The 20,316-nt window shown below is 42.8% G+C and overlaps 1 protein-coding gene across 4 annotated transcripts in view; it reads right to left on the bottom strand.

The window, feature by feature from the left end:
* ARHGAP22 (Rho GTPase activating protein 22) overlaps positions 1-20,316 on the bottom strand; it is a 150,800-nt gene that overhangs the window by 7,040 nt on the left and 123,444 nt on the right. For all 4 annotated transcript variants that reach the window (XM_050305597.1, XM_050305598.1, XM_050305599.1 and 1 more), the window contains 5 exons: positions 17,164-17,371; positions 13,289-13,421; positions 8,602-8,675; positions 7,496-7,617; positions 3,871-4,771 (listed from right to left, as the gene is read on the bottom strand). In XM_050305597.1, coding sequence (XP_050161554.1) covers positions 3,871-4,771; positions 7,496-7,617; positions 8,602-8,675; positions 13,289-13,421; positions 17,164-17,371 — 1,438 coding nt within the window. The remainder of the gene's footprint in view (positions 1-3,870; positions 4,772-7,495; positions 7,618-8,601; positions 8,676-13,288; positions 13,422-17,163; positions 17,372-20,316) is intronic.

Below are 20,316 nucleotides of genomic sequence, written 5' to 3'. Positions count from 1 at the left end.
AAATATATAGTTCTGAAATAATCTTTTAACCTCTGTTTTCATCCTGATACTGTTTCCCTATATGGATATCCAGTACAGAGCAACACCCTTGGAGATCAGGTCAGAGTCCTTCCTCGCCATCATTTAATGGTATTTTCTGTAAAGTCTGTTATTGACATTGGTGTGGGGTACAAGATTGGACAAACCCCAACATGTCATGTGAGGAAGAATCTGAAGAACATCTTTAAATCTATCTGGGCACAAAGGTCTGGTGCAAGACTCAGAACCTTTGCTAAGGTCAAAGAACAAGAATCATGGTTTTGTGACTTGAAAGAAACACAGAAGGCACAGCACTTGCTGTCCTCCCTGTCATGTTTCCTAATCACAAGACAGAGTTATGGTGTTAATAAAGAGAAGGGAATATTTTTACATAGGAATTTCTGATCACTAGGATGTGATTTTAAAAATTAGACTTTTCCTTGGAAAAAAGTACCCCCTGTAAAATAGAATAGATTTTTATAAAATAAATTTTTAAAACAAACAAACCCAAAACAAAACAAAAAACCAACACCAAACCACTCCCCCCTCTCACTGTTACCCAGCTGTGAAGCTGGGGTGCTGACATTCTTGTGAAACTGTGAACAGGTTATTTTTAGACAGGGTAAATTATACTCAACAAGGGCATGCTACTGACTCCATACCAAAACAAACAAACAAACAAACAAAATTGGGACTTTGCTAGAAGGGTGTCAATTCCATTTTGTGACTGGCCAAGAGGCAATTATGCAGGCAGTGCAGTTTGTCCCCTTGAGCTGTTCCTTCACATTGTCTTACATATAAATAAAGATGGCAATGGGATCCTTGTCGCAATTTCCACAATGAATCAGGAAGTCATACACAGGTGCACTGACCTGCACCAAGTTCTGCAAAAAAGGGCCTATCTTGGTGAAGGCAGACCTTTATCACCAGCCAGCTATCTCATCTTCCCTAATAGGACACTTCTGAAGCTGGGATGCTTCCCCCACAGACACACTTTAAAACATTTTTGTTACATTCTACAGCTTTGAGATGCCAGTGACATTTTTCTACCACTAAATTTAGGGGTCAGCTACAGCAGCCTACATTAGCTGTCCATGTTCTGAATTACACAGAGTCACAGTACCTACTGCATTTCTACATAGACAACATAGCAGTCCTCTCCAAGATACATCCATTTTCTTAAAAGAGTCCAGGTGGTAGACATGAATTACTGAAACTCAACAGAGAATGTCTGATAATTATATTAACCTTGAGGGAGAAATGCTCTGGAACAGACTAGTTACAGGAAGGCCATAAAACTTGCCTCCCTCTGACTAAGAGAGAGAAAATGGGCAGTTGATGATGAGAAATAACAGCTTTTCCATCAGCAAGTGTTCCTTACATCTGCCACAGGCAGGTAGTGACTCTGCTTTGCCTCCAGTTAAGTATGTGCCAACAAAAAGCTCATATTCTTTCATTAAAACTTGTCCTGCTACACACACAGAGTTCTGCAAACCACACAAGCACATGTACAACTGTAAAGCAACTAATTATTATTTTGGGGGAGTAAATTATCTTCAATAAAATAAAGACAGTGAGGCAGCTTAAATTTTTCCTGCTAAGAAGCCTCCCTTCTCTGCTAGTTAGCTCCTGTCTTTCTACAGAAACAGACTTTCATGCAGTCTCGAACATATTTTTTCACATGTAAATTGCTGCAGATGTAGTGAAAACATTACAAAATTTTTGAGAGCTGAAAAACTTGGCTTGAAATTCTTAGACTTGACAGCACAATCCTTCAGGCTGTAATCCTGAACAGCTGGAGTCATCCTGTTTAATACATAAAGGCTGTGATTGCATCTTGCCTGGTTTTATGAAACTATTAGTTCATTACACGTTTTCCTCTCAGCTACTTTGCCCTGTGAGACCTGGCCAATTTACAGACCTCCCCTCCAGCCACAATGCTCTCTGCCCTGTCCAGCTGAAGGGGAAAATCAGGTGTTAGAGCTGAGCAGCTGGAACTGCTCAACAGCTGGAATGAAGAACGGGTCTTCCTGGATGCCGCTGCTGTTCACAGCTTAAGGCCCTGTTGGAGCAGTTTTACTGATAAGAGGTGGAAAGCCATCTTTTCCCCCAGGCAGCAGGTAAGAATGTGCAGCCTGATGTTTCTGTTCATTACTTTCTATGCCTGCATCAAGGCTTACCAGAGCAGCTCTGCAGAATTAAATGCTAGGCAGATACCCTCATCTCTTCCCATTGTGCATCAGTTGGGCATCTAAAAAATCCAAATAAGCCATGAACTACCACCCTCCTTCAGAGACCTTCTCCTAGCAACCAGTGATGTTCTCATCAACTCCTGTAGCTGGAACACAAGGTGAGGGTAGTCTTTTTTCCCACTCTGTGATGGAACTGAAACTGCTACACAGCCTGTTTTTCTTTCCAGTTTCACACACCAAGGCAGGACAATGCACGAGGCAGAAATGCTGCAGAGGCTGGCAGGTCATGACCATAGGAAATCATAAAATAAAGCAGGAAGGTAGCAAATAGAATTTCTGCCTTAACAGCAGGAAGACATCAAAGTTCAAATACACTTCTGAGAAATTACTTACACAAGAAAAAAAGTGGCAACTAATGCAGCCTAAAGCTGTACTATACTATCCCAACAGTCATATGTGCTTTTGATACCAGGTTTGGGAGAATGACTGTAAAGTGAGGTTGGAAATGCTATCAGGGTTTTAGTAATTGAAGGGGTATAACATCAACACCTGAACACAAAAAAAAACCCCAAACAAACCAACCAACCAAAAAAAAAAAAAACAAACAAAAAAACCCCAAACAAACCTGAGAACTCAACTATTAGTAAGAAATGGGATTATAGCCCTTCTTCAGTGCAAAGTGCTGGTGTGCAGTTTTGCATATGGCTGTATATTAATACATATTAAAACATATATTGTTGCTTAAAGGATTCAGCTTCATGTGAATATTTCGCTGAGTGGTTGCCTGAAAGTCATTCTATTAAGCACATACACTCATAAAACCTAATATACCAACTCCCACAAATGAATAAATAATGACTTCCTAGTTCTTAATACTTTCTACTTACTTCCTGCAACACCCCTGCCCTCACACACAGCTCTCCTGAAAACTGGAGGCATTTTTCTGAGCTTAGATCTTAAGTATAGCACCAGCAGTTGTGCAAGGAAACAGCAGTGGGCAAATAATGACACAGTTTGCTGTCTGCTGCAGCTCACTCCTACTCCAAGCCAGGGGCTGCCACAGGAGCCAAGGACCACTTTTTACACCAAAAACCAAAAGCAAGGTTTCTGGATGTTTAACACAAAAGGGCTGCAGAAAAAGTTGTAGCTGAGGTGCAGTCCCAAGACCATGAGAAATCCACTGCGGAATAGTCAAGAGCAGTTTCCTCAAGAATGTTTCTGTTGGGAAAAGCAACAAGAAGCTCTCAATTTCAGACTGATTTGGTACAAATACCAGCACCTGCACAGACCAACAGCGTTCCTTGTTGAGGCCTCATCACGCTGGGTCCCAGTTCCTCCCTCCAAGATTTGCTGTTTCTCTGAGGACACTCAGAGCAGACTTTGGCATTACCTGTGCAGTTCTCGTTTCCACTGAAAACACAGAATGTGAAATACTGGATTTCCCTGCATGATGGAAATCCTTTTTTTTTTTTTTTTTTTTAATGGCCTCTTAGAGAACGAAAAGCTGGATTCAGAGAGCAGTGAGGAAAGAGCAGGACCAAATCTGTTGTCACCTAAAACCAAACTTCAGGTCTGAAATCCTGATACCCTTCAGAGCTCATGTTCAGACAGGGTTAATGTTGGCAGACAACTTCCTTGTCCCCCCTGCAGATGACATTACCTTTTGATACTAGTCTCATACTCAGTCCTCTGTTTGCTCAGTTCTGTCTTTAGCTCCACCACCAAGCTCTGTAAGGCCCTGGAGCATTGGACAGAGTCTCGGGAAGCTGCAGTTGGGTCACTCTGTTCACTGCTGCTGCTGCATGCATCAAACCTGTCCATGCTGTTTTCCAGGTCCGCAGTCTTGCCCTCACTCTGAGACAGCGAACCCTGAGTTATCCACTCAGTTTTGAGAGAGCTTAAAGCAGAAGAGTCACTGGCCCGGCAGGCTGGGCAGCTGCTGACTGAGTCCATCACGGAGATCTCACATGACGATGTTGACCATGAAGTGCTGGCCATGCTGTGTGTGCTGAGGGACAGGCTGGACGAGGGGACGTTGTCGTAAGTGGAGAGTCGCTGGGAGGAACATGAGTCTTTAACTCGCTCCCCAGACGCTGTCCGGCGGTGGCCTCGGAGCGAGTACAGTCCATTCATCAACCAGTTCCCGCTGGAGGAGAGGTTGGGGATATCTAAGGATGAGCTGCCCAGCTTTGGACTCACAGACCGTGCTCCCTGCTGGCGGAAGGAGTATTTCCATGGAGGCAGCGTCTGCACTCTTTTACTGGGGCTGGTGGCAGGCTGAGTTAATTTGCCACTGTGCTCTGGAGGAGTGTTTTTCACTGCAGGTCCTGGGGTGGCCTCTAGTGCCACAGCATTGCTAGAAGGCAAATCAGCAGGGCTGCGAGCACTGTTCTCTGACCTGCTGTCCTCCCCGTCCTCCTCGGAGATCCACTCCACAGTACTGCGCTGCCGCACGGGCCTGATTTCCAGCTGGCTCCCTGGCACATCTCCCTGAGGAACAGCAAAGATTCGCCCCTGTTCACTTATCAGCACTGTCATCAGGTGTTGAACTAGTGAGGTGCCTGTGGGTGGAAAACAAAGGCAAGCAGTTGAGGAGAGGTGAAAAGTCCTCTGAGAGTCACCCCGGCCTGTGGGATGTCCCGTGAGCTCCTTTGGGGCCTGTGGCTGCCGTGCATTTCAATGCGTCTGCACAAGGAGCTACTCTGGGCCTTCCTATACAGGACTTCAAAGAAACAGGAATAATTGCTTTTGCTGGAAAGGGGACTGTGAAGGATGCAGGTCCCAGTTCAGCCCATGAATGTAGCTGACTAGCAGAGTACAAGTGATCATTAGCAATGATTAATAACTGACCTGCTTAAGGAGGCTGGAAGCTTAACTGACCTTGGAGGATGACAGAGGTGGAGGACACTTGGAAAACAGGGTAAGTCTGTACCACACCAGGCATGGACTTCAGAGCCAGCATCAATCTCAGTGTTTGCATCCAGGCAGGATAGCACAGCCATGTGCAGGGATGCATGCCAGATCCTGAACACGCTAACCTGTATTTGCTGGGATGAAGCACCTCTCTGTCCAGCTTCCAAAAACAGCAGGTTTCCACAACCAGGTTGCACTCAGTTTTATAGACTGAACAGGCCCAGAGCTACTGCTTATTGAAGAACCAAAAATTTCAGCTCAGGCTTTCTGCTCCACTCAGTGTATAGAGAAACTTGCAGAAAGTATGAAATCTGCATGATACTTGCACTTGCAGAAGGTGTACAGCAAATGCAGAAAGTACTTGCAATTATTTAAATCCACAGAAATGAGCTGTCATTGTTTTCCAGTAGTGGAGCTAACTGTTATGAACTAATAGAGAACACCACACTTACCAAACCTAATACAAAGCACTTCCTACAAAAGAGAAAAACCTTTAAAAGAGTGAGTATGCCATTCTATCTTTAAGTATTACCTAAAATAGAGAATAAGACCAACATACTCAGGGGTTCAAGACAAGTGCCTGATTTTAATCATGACATTTTCTCCTGACAGTAAGAGGTACTGAACTTACCTACCACTTCTATTTTATGTCTGTGAATACAGGAAGAGAAATAAATGTCTTGGAGATAAGGGCATTCCTAACAATTTAGCTATCAAACTTCAGGTATTTCTATTTGAAATTCATGGTTTAAATTTGAAGAGTGATACAACTAGAGTGCTTTTGTTAAGATCTGGGTGCAGTATTTTACTTTCTCAGTTTATTTAGCAGATTGAAATTACCCTAAGCTAGAAAAAAAATTATTGAGTCTTTCCACTTTTCTGTTATTTCTATCTAATCAACCTTCTATCCTCGACTAAAAATTAAATAAAACATTGCTATTGCTGTTGTTATTAGTATATATTATTAGTATAATAATTAAGTCAAAAAATCCAGTCTACATATCCCAATTTTTATACAGGTCAGATCAATGGCAATACAGAATTCCAGGTCAGATCACTGTAGTGTTTTTATATGATAATTAGGAGAGGCCAGGAGACCACAGCATGTGTGGCGCCTGTGCACCTACACACAGTGCAAGCACCTCTGCCATCAGATGAACTGCATAATGAAATGCCTGAGGTGAACTGAACCCAGACATGTCACCTGTGCCAGCTGAACAAAGAGCACGCTGTTGGCTCAGGCTGTGAGAGCTGTACCAGCACTGGCCCAGTGGCCACTAGGGGAAGTCACAGCATCACACACGGGCTGATTTCAGCTGTCCCCACCTCTCTAACACTGAATAATCTGCATCTGCTCCCACACTCACTTCTCCTCCCCTTCTGCACTTTTGTACCTTTCACACTTTGAGGAGAAGGTCTCAAATCTACCCTTAATAACATGACCCACATCTCTGTGGTAGGCTTTGAATCCCTGAACAACTAGAATATGTCAGATCATGCTCTGAAATTGTCCTTACAGTAAGTTGCCATTGTGGGCAACATCTGCACATCACCTGTGCAGAGCTAAAGGCACTGCTGCTGCTACAGCATGTCAATACTGGTGTTCTATGAAGGATTTTTGTCACGCAGAACACCTCATCAGCTGTCCCCTACAGCTCAGGAGCAGCACCAGAGCCAAGTTCAAACATCCTGGGCACAGCATCTCCATCTGTGCCTGCTGCTGCACATCTGTGCAGGCTTGCCAAGATCCCACAGAACTCAATGCAAAGACCCTACTAAAGCTTGCACTACAGTAGTTTTGTGTTCCAGTGCCATCTGGGAGAGGAGCTGCTTCTCAGCCCTAGTGTCAGCCTGCTTGACCCATGGAAGCAGATGATTTTAAAGTTTCAGATTTTTACATCAGAAATCAACAGTGATTTTCAACTTATTTCTTGGATTCTGTGAAGTTTTGAACCATATACAGTTGACTTAGAAAACTACACTTCTAAGACACCTAGTTATAGCCACTGTGGCACAACGAAAATTACAGTCCTCTCTTTGTGGCCTGGATGCTCTCTACAGGTTGCTGTATAACCACTGAAATGCATCACTGCTATGATAGCAGTTTGGTACTTAAGCATGGTCTTTGTGAAAAATGTGAGCTTTCATTTTAGCAGTAGGTTCAAAAAGAGTTTCCAGGTGGCAGAGGCATCTCCACATAGTGGAGAGACACTCTCAGACCACGAGTGAATGGGGTGAGAGAGGCCAACCAATACACCCCCTTCACTGATGGACTTGTTCTGATTGTGAAGCTACTGATCAGCTACCAACAAATGTATGACCTACAGCCCCAAAGCACAGCTGTTATGGTTTCTCACAAGAGCAGTACCTACCTTCCATCATGGTCACCGGATCTTCCATTTTAGGACGTAATATGTTTGGTCCAAATACTGTAGCCAGGTTCTGGACACTCATCTTGTTAATGCTAGAGTGAGCCTGAACTTCATCGAGGAACCTTGAAAAGCCCCCAAAATAAATCAAAGGAGAAGGGGAATAATAAGTAAGTCACTTCTCAGACTGTAGGCATTCTGGGGCAGGGACAGTTTCATCTTACTTTCCTACAACCCTGACACCTGAAATGATGCTAGGGACTAATGCAGCCTAAATACTCAGTAATTACCCCAGATACCTTTTAGTGTATGAACTACAGAAGACAGGATGGTTTCTGTCAGTAGCACCCATCTAGCAGGGATCCAGCCTTCTACTAGGTCTGAAAGGACAGCTTTTCACATTTTTATAGGAATTCTCCAATTACACAGATTGACTTCGGTTAGTTTTCACTTACAGATAGAATTAAAAAGACATTTCACTCATCTCCTTGTCCTAGAACTAGCAGCCTGTGAAAAGAGCTTTGTGGCTGGGCTTGAATCTAACGAAATACACATCACAGAATCATAGAACGGTTTGGGTTGGGAGGGACCTTTAAAGATCATCTCATTCCAACTTCCAGATAAAGAGGCAGCCCAAAAACTGGGAGAATCAGCACAGAGATGAGGGGAGACAAGGCTGTGGAGTCCCTGGAAATCAAGAGGAAGCCACTTTAACCCCACTTCCAAATCAGAGCAGATGCCAGACTGGCTATTCTGACTGCATCTGCTACTCAGTTTGTGTCATAAATCTCCCAAGTGTGCAGTACATAGAAATAATGTCTTTCTTTAGTGGTCTGTAAGTGCTTCTGAAATAAACAATATAATATGTTGGTATCATTCATGTCTGCTGCCAAGGCTGCGGGTGACAGCAATTTGCTTGGCTGATGCTCTTGGATAAACCAAGAGCTTCCTTCAGGCAGGCCGTTCGTTCACCTCTGAATGTTTTATAGGAGTAGTAACTTACATGTTAGTGATGTCTGAATATTCATACATTCAGAGTATATTATTTGCATGTAAGACAGCCTCACAAAACTTAGAGACTTTTCCAAGTGTTAATTAATTTCACTTACTTGCATATGTATTTGAGGAGATTGTAGTTGGCTTGGGGCAAATTCTTCACCTGTTTAACCAGTTCCTGGGTACCCTGAGGGACAGGAAAAACAAGAAGGAGAGATATTAATGTAAATGCTGCAAAGCAGACGTGACTTTCCTTCAGTATTGTAAAATCCTCTTTCCATAGCCAAATGCTGCACAACAGATGAAAACACAAGGACGCTTTGTTTTAAAAGAGGTGTCATCTATTGCATTGTGCCTTACCAAAAAAAACAATGTCTGGAACTTGATTCGGTTCTCAGTGGAAATCCTCCAGTCAACTTTAATGGTTGATGTAGGAGCCTTCAATTAGTGAGGCCTGCCAGCCTTCAAAGCCTGCCCACTGGCATCAGTGGCAATGTACCAGCAGATGTGCCTTTGCAGGACGTGGCCTATTTGAAACTTTGAGGCATTGAGTGCAGTATAAATACATCACAATAATGCTCAACTGAGCAGAGGAGAGTTTTTCTTAAAAAAGCTAAATGACACTCCAACTACCCCTTTTTTAATTACATACTTCCATTTGCAGTTATTCTGACCTGGGACATGTTTCCTCAAAAAATTTCTGTCTTCACATTAAAACGTAAGATGAGACATCAGCTGGATGAATGACTTAAAACTCTGAAGCTGCTTAAATCATATAATGAAAACCTTTGACTCAGAAGGCTATTGTCCTGCTACGATCCCAAGTATCATTTGCTTCTTCCTGTCAATGCTGCAGTTGCCCTGGATATTTGCTTAATTTTGGGGACAACTATACCTTTTGTAGAAAAATAGATACTGAAGCACATTTATGAAGAGTGATAGCTGCTAATGAATGATGGAGGGCTGCAAACTAATGATGGAGACATTCCAGAAGCAACTGGTTCTGAGCCAAAGAAGTGCAGTTGGACATTCATTTCAAATTGTCCTCCATTTATTAAGGACTGTTAGGGAGGGAATTCTGTTGACCAGACTCTTGCAAGATCTTCCTGATTTCTCTGGTCCAGATAAGTCAGAAAGATCCAGAGAGCAGTCTCTATTCCTGCCTTTCTCCTTAATGTCCTAAATGTATAGATACTTCCTTATTCAGTACATCCCAGAAAAGAAAAAAAAAGTTCTCTTGTAAAAACCTAAACCACAATTCTTAAAAGCAGCAGGCCTTTTTTAATTCCTGAGCTTAAACACCATGCTGTTTTAACAGGGACAACAATGGAGACATCAATAAAAGGCCAAGCACGTTTGAAAATCACAATCCTCTTTTTTAACTTCTGAAAATTTTTGAATCAGGAACAGCTGCTACTGATGTGAAGGTTCAGGTCAGTTTTTCAGGTCAACCAACTTTTCAAGTGACAAGTTTGAACTAGAAATAGGTGAGCTACCAGACCTAATTCCCTCTTGAATTTTGCTCTGTAACCCAATTTATTTCAAATAAGGAAATCAAGATGGTATTTGGCACTGTATTTCAAGTGCTCTGAATTAAAATACCACAGCTCCACTGGATGCAAGAGGAGGCTTTAGAACAGAAAACTGTAGGCAGCTTTGAGCAGCAGGGAATATGACCTAAAGGTACAATATGCTACCTGAAAGAAGAAAAAGTTCTAAAAATTTATCATCCATGCTCTGTCACAAGGAATCTCAAACGTAGTATTACACAGAAAGTATCTTCATATTCATCAAGGTAGAAACACTTGCAAGGTTAAAAAAAGCTTCCTCTCCTACTGCAGCATTTATAAGCTGTGCCACAGATTTGTACCCACCAACCACTTGAACTGCAGAGGGCAGAAGGCTGAGCCTGGTAACATCACAGCGAAAGCATAAAGGAAAACACAAGCTGGAAACTGCTGAATTAACAAACAGCACTAATTATGGCTGCAGCCCAGCAAGCAACAGAAGCACTGCACTTTTATTCATCCTGGGATTTTGCAGTGATAACTCTTACCTCCTTGAAAATGCTGCTTTCCAATGAATTATCCCAAACCCAGTGGTTTTGCAATGTGTGTAACAGATCAGCACCAATTTGGAGCTTCTAGTTTGGCTGGAAAACTAGCAACACTTAGATGCTCATCCAAATTCAGATCTCTCTTTAAAACCTCAAAGCCATGTGTTCAATCCACTGAACTGCTGTGCATCTCTAGAGTACAGGTAGCAGTGAAGGCTAAATACTACCATGCCAAGTCAGCTCAGACTCAAATGAGTTTTTAAAAATTTGAAGATCTCTCTTTCTCTAAAATTGTTTTTAATTTTTGATCCCTCCTCCAAATCAATCAGGATCAGAATAAAATCTTTTTTAATACTGCAGTCCTGCTGAGATACCTGGAGACCTCAGCACAATCTAAAGTCTCTGTTACGTTTCTGTTTGCATTTGAACACCAGAGACGAGTTGGATGCAGAATGAAGAGATGAAAAGCAATTTGAATGAAAAATGGAAAGCTTAGCGCAGTGCTGGAGTTAGGCCAAGCTAAAATCATAGTAATTTCTATCCACAATCACAATGTAGCAGCATGAGGTGCCAAAAGTTTTATTCGAATGGTTAATTTGCCTTGAGCAATTCTGGCTGTATTGGGTGAGGGGGGGAGAGTGGGTGTGCAAAATTAAAGAAACTGATATTTCAAGTTCCAAGTAAAAAATGAAAACAAAATAGTACTTCAAACTAAACCAATAAGATTACATTTTATTTCAAAATACCTCTACAAAATAAAATGTTTTGATTTCTAAATTCCCTGCTTATCATTATGTGTTACAAATTATGGTTTCAATGAAACCACAGTTTCTAGGCAGGGGGATTTTCCATGTGGGAGGCGGCAAGTCAGGCCCCACAGGCTAGGTATGACTTTGTGCTACATTCTGCCCCACATGCTGTTGTGCACGTACAGCATCTCCACCCTTGGTGTGGGCACTCCACCTTCCTTTCTGAAAAAGTAAACAGCCCTTGTTAAGGTTCCAGATTTTCTTGACAGAAAAAAAATTACTTATGTTTACAACAGCAGCTTAACAAAACAACTCTGTGCTAGGACTGGTGCTGTATTTTGTAAGCTTTCATTTTGGCTATCTAGTGCTCCCCATCACCTTTCTCATCCAAATAGAATTCTGCACTACAAGTCATTTTAGTCTGACCTTGCTCCCACAGAAGCAACACAGATGTTGCTTCCCAATCTGCTGCAGCCTGTGCAGGCAAAATCAGGCAAACAACGTAGTTAATAAGCTGAGCGGTGATATACAATTATGTTTGCCCAATTTGGCAGTGTCTCTACTCTTGTGCAATAGTGCTTAATGGATCCAAAACTTCTCAGTCTGCACATCCTATGACCAAAATGAAACCAGCTCCACTGCCTCAGAAGTACTGCTGTTTCTTGTGAAATAACCGCTGTGCGGTCTGTAATACAGTACCCTGCAGAGATGCCTGAGTTCACTGAGGGTAAGGCAGAAAATCAACAAGTTTTGGAGCTAGTAGACACATACCTTTACCTATTAAAAGACAGCACTAGTGCAGTGACACACTGATGTGGCTGTGTCCGGGATGCAAATGCATATTCATCTGTGGTAATATACGGTGCCATGCACAGAAATTTGCTTTCTTGCAGCAGATTAGAGGTTGCATCATTTGAGTGTATAGAGTAAACTTGCCTTTTAACCATAAAATCTTATATTGTCACATACACTACATTTGAAACATGCAAACAAGCATCTTTGTATGGGCATCAAGAAGGACAATCTCCCCAGAACCTTCTGCCACTTGAACTGAAGGTGAACTCCAGGCTTGCAGTGAAGAACAGAATCCCACCAAAGACAAAGATGAGCACACTCTTGAGACCACACACAGAAAACAGAACTGTGGACTGCAGCTTACAAGCCCTTGGGCCTTTGCCTCTTTAGCAAAGTAAAGACACCAGTAACAGCTCTTACAGCTTCTTTAAATTGTTGTTTTGGAAGGTGGCACAGTTCCACCGCATCAGACCAGATCCAACATGCCTCTGCAGTTAGCAAAGGACTAAGGTATCAACACAAGAAGAACAATATGGATGAAGCAGATCAATCAATCACATTGTAAATTATCCTGTTCCTCAAGCAGTGAATCAAAATTTCCATGACTGCTACAGACCTCAGGATTTTTGTCAGCCCCTTCCCTTGCCTTGAAACCAAAGAGAAGAATATCATAAGAAGGTTCTGACAAAGTATTCATAGCACTATTTCCCCCCATTTTGGGATAATTGCATAGCCTGGTCTTTTGTAGTGTTTTTCCTCTAAGAAATACAAAGGCCATTGCACTGATCACTGTCTTATGCACCAAAAACTCTGGAAAGTAGAATGTGTTGTTCTGATATACAAAATGCAAAACACAGGATAAGGGAGGGACTTCATACAGGCTACTAGAGTCAACAAAAAGGCTGGGAAAGGAACCCAGACCTCCTTTCTACCTTGCATCTCTTGCTGATTATGCTACAGAACAGCTTTGCTTAGAAGGAAGAAGCACCAGGTACAAGACTGACTTCAAAAAACTGCTTCAAGCAGTAGCCTGTGATAATAGTACCCAATTCACAGCCTCGAGAAAATTCAGAGGAAGGTTCTCAGGGACTTCATTGATTTAAATCAAGATCAAGGAACGATGAGAGAAAAACCTGTACTACGCTGAGTCTGGGGAACAACCTCTGATGTAGAAGGAGGCAGATTGGAAGAATCACTGACCTCTCCCTCATCTTTTGAGAGTAGCTGTCCACAAGAAAGAAAGTCTTCATATTTGGCAAAGGGGATGACAGGCTCTGGCAGCTCTCGAAGGTAAAGCTTCAGGAGGGACGCCACAGTGTGAACATCTGTGTTGCTGCAACAGAGAAGAGGGAAGGAAATTTAAAAACCCACACTATTTCAAAGCTTGGTGCCTTTCACTTGGGTGCATCAAGGTCGCTCTTAGGGACAGGGACAAAGTAGGCACATGGAAGGAAGCTCTTCTGCCACACTTTTGTACTAGACAGGAGGGTCTACCTGGAAACAAGGGAAATCTCCCATTTTGGCAAGATATAAATGCACCTGAGGCAACACAGGCAGTGGAAGGGATATGCCCACGATACTGCTTAAGGTAGGGAGGCATTGTGGTTCCTCAGCCAATGTGGATCAGGAATGCGAGCAATACAGTCCAGGCAAGTGTGCAGTGATCACACAGCATTGGTAATAGAGCTCTGCTCCTGATCCCATGAAATGTAACCTCTGAGCCTCCCACTGATCCTTCCTGATACTCCCCAGAGCCAGCACACACATACATGTGATGGGTCAGGCTCCCAGGTGTCCTGGGTCAATCATTTGGAACAAAAATGGAGGAAACTCTACTGCCATTTGGCATGGCTGCCCGGCTTACAGGTCACATCCTCTCCCCCAGACTGGGGTATTTGGCCTTTCCTCGTGCATCTGTTATGACAGGCTATCAGCTTTTATTTTCTTTCCCAATCTCAGAACTTCATTTTCCTCTTTTCTTTCTTTTGATTTAAGCTGAGGTTGAGGTGTTAGATACCAAGATGAAGATGCACCTGTTCTTCCCTTTCCAGCTATCCAGCTTTTGGTGTATGGCAATACCTCTCCCTCATTTCAAGTTTCCTGTTTTGCAACTTTGTTAATCATTGCAGATGACCTCCTTTTCACTGTAGAAGTCTAAACATATTTTGTCACCAGCTCCTCCCTACCCACCATTATTCTGGCAGCCTTTAGAGAAGAGAACACATCATAAACATTGGGCAAGGGAACTTCAAATCTCTCTTCTATCCAGAATCTGAATCTCTTCTACTTGGTATGCTTTTAAGCATTTTAGGAACACACGGCTAAAACAAAACTGGAAAAATTACAACAGGAAGCTGTCAGCAGCTACCACTTGCTACTCATCCTGCTAAAGCTATTCGTATTAAACAACTCCACCATATTTGAGAATACCACAGTTTCACACAGTGGCTTTCTTCAGTTGATTATAAACGTTACACAAATGAGATCAGTACCGTTATTTGTTATTCTTTTTTTTTTTTCTTTAGTGTAGACTTCCAGGCACGGATGGTGGATATGACTATCACTGAGCAGCAGAGCCCAGACTACAGCTTGAGGGCTGCTGGCTGCAGTAACTGTTTCATCCATGATGCCATGTGAAATCCAGCCAAACCTGCAGTGGCATGAAAGTGCAATAGGAGTAGACTGCTGTAGTTGCTTCCAAAACAGCAACACCTGGCCTTTCATAAGAACATGCATGTGCATTAAAAACCTAAATTGGAAAAGCAGGCCTTTTAAAAATAAATATTTTAATTATCAGTCATCACAGAGATCTGAACCACCATGGGGCAGGGAGGCCCTAAGTGTCTGGAAGATCACCTACAAGTGCTAACTGCAATGAGGAAATAAGAAAGGATATTCCCTTCACTACACGTGTTTTGGAACGAAGCGTAAGGATTTCACACTTCTGTTGCCTAAGTTTCTCAGACCATACCTGGATGGTTGTAGTTACACTACACAGCTAGGAGGAGGAACATTTCACTTAGCCAGAATGTAATTGCCTCTCCCTTGCTGCTGTCTCTGATTACACATATACATAAGATAGACTATATATATATAAGACCAGAGAGCTGGGCCTGCAAGTTGCAGTAGACACGGTGGAAAAAGCAAAAGGCAATAACTGGGAGACCCTCAACTATCATACCAGTCAGGTACTCCAGGCTTGCTTCCTTTAATTCTGTACTGAACCTTCAGTTATCACATCACACATCAACTACCTGAAAGGTAGGCATTCCTTTCTGGAGATCTCTAGTTAAAGGGAGACTTAGCACTGATCTATTTAGAGCCACTGCAAATGCCTATGGAAATAAAGGTGCTTTCTGCACCTGAGGGCGGTGAGGCACTAAAATAGGTTGCCCAGAGAAGCTGTGCATGTCTTATCCCTGGAAGTGTTCAAAGCCAAGTTGAATGGGCTCTGAGCACCCTGGTTTAGTGAAAGGTGTCCCTGCTCATGGCAGGGGTTTGAAACAAGATCGTCTTTAGGGTTCTTTCCAACCCAAAGGATTCTATGAGTCTATTCTGCTTTAAAAATGCTGGGTGGAGGCTTGGCTTATCTTTGTAGCAATGAATTTAGTACAGATCACAGTAAAGTAAAACAAGAAATGGAAACTGTCATTCCTAATTAACTCCTTCCATGGATACTCCTATTCCATAGTATAAGCATTCAATTAAGGTAATTCTAATTCTGAACTAGAACACCCAGATATTCAGTTAAAAATACAAAGGGTTTTTTTTTTTAAGAAAAGATTAAGTGAAACAATTTAATGATTTCAAACTTATTTTTTCATGAAAATATTTCTCAATGTTTGACACATTCATTTAGGGAGCAAATACTGTCTGTGGTTAAGAATCAAAGAAAGGAGGATGGGTGGTCTGGGAAGCTGAGGGAAGGGAAGAATTAGAAGAATGTTCCAAATAAACTCCAAAGATATTCTTCCCAAGATGAGACCAAATACTGTTTCTGCCCACGCAGGAGAGTTCTAGCTCTTCCTGGAGCAGCAGGCAGGGAAGTTATTGGCAATGTTGAGACTGGTTGCAGGTCCAAAGGAAGTGATCCCCTAAGGTTAATGTGCTGGTAATATACCAGATGCCACCTGCATCACCTGGAAAAATGGTGCTAGTGAGTTCCAGCAAGAAATCATGCCAGTTCTCCAAGACAAGATCCCAGATCCGATCTCACTTATGGACCTGTGATAGGGATCAGGCCAGATCTGCAAAATGGCCTTGGATCCAAATATCCCTGAAGTTCAAGGTCTCTGTTAGGGTCCAGCCCTATTTCACAGAGCATAATTAAGGTTAGCACAATGCTGACCTCCACTCTGGGCAGCATGTACACGTGACACAGTAGAGGAAATGTTAGTTACAGGGTATGGACAGGATTTGACTGGAAGGGCCCTAAGAGCATTCACCTTTCTGATTATTTGACTGCCTGGGCTCAGGGCCAACATAGAGACAGCAGAGCTGAGAGCTGCCCCTTCCCTCACTGCCCTTGGATGGAGCACTCAGAGACAGGGCTGATGCTCTTACCATGGGAACTGATACTAAGCTGAGCATAACAGCCTCTAGTATAACAGGGATGATGTGTGAGATGGTGGTGACTATTCTGAAACCTGGTGACAAAGGAAGAGTTGAGCTTTTGCCCCAGGCAGATCTGCTGTTTGTGACAAGGGAGAATGCAACATCTGAAAGCAATGAAATATCTAGTTCAACCCTGTCATACCCCCTTCTATGATGGGATCCCACCAACTGCTCAGTATGCTGCACCCAAATCTAGCAATGCTTTTCATTCAACATAAGCTTAAGCTGAAACACTAGAGTAGCTCCATATAGATTAATGAGCCCATTTTTCCCTTTGCTCAAGCACTGAGCTAAGGCCTCCACACTCAACACCATGCAGGAGAAAGCTCCATCAGCACTTTAAATAAAGAGAATGATGGTGTGGAAAGAACATGTAAGCCAGAATAGCCACTGCAAGGACATTCCTGGCAGATTTTACATGTCAGAGACACACTAGCCTGAATTTGGTGATGTCAACTCACCTGTCAAAAAGGGGTTTCTCTCCACAATCAAAAGAATCCTGTAGATCTTTGACAAGGTTGGCTTGTCCAGGCATCCGAAAGAGCCCCTCCTCTGTAAGACCTCGCTCCCGAATAAAATCCACACACTGTTCCACCAGCAGTGGGGCCAAGCGCTGGCCATACTTCCTCTCGTACTGTACGGTGTCCTCCAACCGCTGTCCAAAGATCCCTGACAGCAGAGAGCAAGAAAGACATCTGGGTGTCAGCTTAAACTCCTCTTGAGCTACTGCTCAGGGCATACAAGGGGGAAAACTTCCACATGGAGGGGGGAGGCTCTGTGAAGGCCCAGTTTCTAACAGACTCTGAAGAATAAAATTACTTTTAAAAACAAGAATTATATGATGAATGACTTCTTTTTCTTCTGCTTAAGAGTGCTTCAAACTATCCTCTGCCCTAAACTAGTTCATATCTCATACACAAGGAAGGTGGGTTTAAGATCATGCTTATGGTAATGCACATCTCTGATGAGCTTGAATTAAGTAATTATACTTTCATTGCATCTTCTGTCCCAAGAAGAGCAAAACAAAGGCTACACTGATTTTATGGGACACATTTCCTTCCTGCATGCACCCACCTCTTAGGCTGTCACACAACTGTCCTCCAGTAGTTTGCAGCTAGCCAGCCCAACAGGCAGCAATCCCACTAGGAAGGGATTGCTAACACCGCAGAGTACAGCTGTCAACATTAGAACTGGCTGTTGTGAGAATCCCCCACCATCCTGGGAGACCCTTTCTATTTTTTTCCTTTAATTCAACTTGCTGAATGAAAAAAAAACAAACCCCAAACAAAAACCCCCAGTAAAATGCATGCAAAATCCATTGCCCTTTCTACTAAAAAGCGTGTGCTGTACTTCTTGCACTTTGAAAATATCAAAAGCATCAGATACCCTAAAACCAGACTGGCCTAGGCTAATTTATAAGTCAGATCTACACATATCATCAAGTACAAAGGACTGTCTCTTTCTTTAGGGAACATGAAGTTCCTTGCCAATACCAGCTGCTGAATGCTACCACTGGCACCAGATCTTTCGACAACAAGGGGCTCAGGCAGTAAAAGCCAGAGGTCATGGTTCAATTCCTGCCACTAGGAAACTGCTCCACGAAGAAGGACAGTTACTGAGTTGGGTTCTGAAATTCTAATTGTAACACCCTACAGTGTGTGGTGGAGTCATGGAGGACAGCATCCAAGTTCATCATGTTTTGATAATAAAAATCCAGTAAGTGAGGGAATCCCAGAATTTACTGAATTTCAGATGACACCAGACCATAGTAGATAGGAAATTCTATTTAAAGATTTCTCAAAGCAACAGGAAGTTTTCTATAGATATCCAGGATCTTTAGATCCTTCATTCAGCAGCCAAACCTGCAGCTCTAAAAAAACCGGCAGCATGCAATATTGGAGTTACACTGTTTCACCACCAATAGCCTTAATGGTTGCACTTATGTGCTTATACCAGGCCAGGGAATTTGGTCATTTCTTAAGGCTCTACTTATCTTCCCACTAGTGACCACATGTTCCATTTTTACTTCAGTATTATATTCATGGGAGGCTGATAACTCCTGGCAGGAAGCTTCCTAATGACTGTTCACTGTTCTTCATAGGAGATACCATGTCAAACCATACCTGGTTTCTATTTTCAGTCCAACCCTGCTGAATCCTCAGTGAAACAAACTTTTTGTTATCAGTTTCAATTCCCTGAATGAAAGCTGCGAGAAGGATCCTGTAGTCCAATTTCCTTTCCCTGCCTGTTTGTTATACATTAGAAGACAGAAACCTTCCTTACACCACAGCCTACACAACTGCATTACAGTATCAAAGCTGGAGGGCCATGAAAAGTCTCAAAGGAAATTCCCTCATCCTGGCAGGAGGGCATGCCCTGGAGCATGGGAGTGACTTATCTTTATCCCTGTGTGTACTGGATTTACTGCAGAGTAAAGGTTTTATTAGTTCTCATTTCTTATCTGTTTGAATTTTCACTGACTTGGGTGTCTCTGAAGTCACGTTTTAGGACAGGGAACCTCTTCTTGCTTTTGCACGGGTTGCTTGGTAATCTCATCATGTAATCCTTGTTCTCATGACGGGTTATATCTATTTCCTTAACATGATAGATGTTCAGTCTTCTAAATGCAAGACATACAGGTTCAGGGAGGTCAGGCTGTGGCAAATAGCAGCAGGGCAATAGTAGCCCTATTTTCTTAGATCTCTACTTGTTGAATCACAGCCCTGTTTCCTAATGGGTCTCTTTAGAGAAGAGTCTGGGAAAGAAGTAAATGCTCTGCTTTCCCCAGGCATAAAATATATATAATGTTTTTCTAAAAGCTCATGTTCTTGTGTTCTAGACTTAGATCAAGGACAAAGGCAGTGTCAGACACACACATAAGCAAACACACACAGAACAACTGCACGCATAATCTCCACTGAGGCTTTGTCTACTTTTCCCGAGCCTTGGCTGGTCTGTGGTCAGAAACAAGCTCTAATACATTTCAGGCAACATCAGTCCTTGCCTTCACAGTCAACTTGGACCACAACAGCTGTAGCTTTCTGTAGAAACAATCAACCTGTGAGTGACTTCTGGTTAACAAGTGGACTACAGTCAGAGATCAATGAATGTGATGCTAAAATAGCAAAGATAGAAGGGTGACCTGCTTTGAGAGTCAGATAGAGCAGCAGATGGACCCTTCATAAGCACAGCATCACCATTACTGTCTGCTGCAGAGCCAGATGTTGGGGACACAGTCTTTCCTCCTTCTCACACATGGAGGTCAGTAACACCTTTTTCTCCTGGATGAAAACAAAGATCTTGGAGGAATCAAAGGCACTGAAATATTCTCACACTTCAATACTGCTCCACCTCCCTCCAGACCATTTCAAATAGGTAACAAAAAAAATGAGGCACGAGACCAAAACTGACATGACTGAGGATGCAGCTGACCTACCTATCACATGATGAGTGAAACAAATTGGCCCAAGTGTGGGTTTCTTTTTGTGTGACAGTGTGCGCTGAAGGGCTGTGCAAGTGAGTTCACACAATCCGCACAGGTCATTTTTTGTAGAGAAGACAACCCTGAAGCCATTGCCAGGCTTAAAGACTTCTCCCAGTCCAGCTCTCTTAGG

This window comes from Myiozetetes cayanensis, unplaced genomic scaffold, assembly GCF_022539395.1.
Source record: "Myiozetetes cayanensis isolate MyiCay16 unplaced genomic scaffold, myiCay2020 scf10, whole genome shotgun sequence".
NCBI lineage: Eukaryota > Metazoa > Chordata > Aves > Passeriformes > Tyrannidae > Myiozetetes > Myiozetetes cayanensis.
This window is presented reverse-complemented; position numbering and strand designations above follow the sequence as displayed.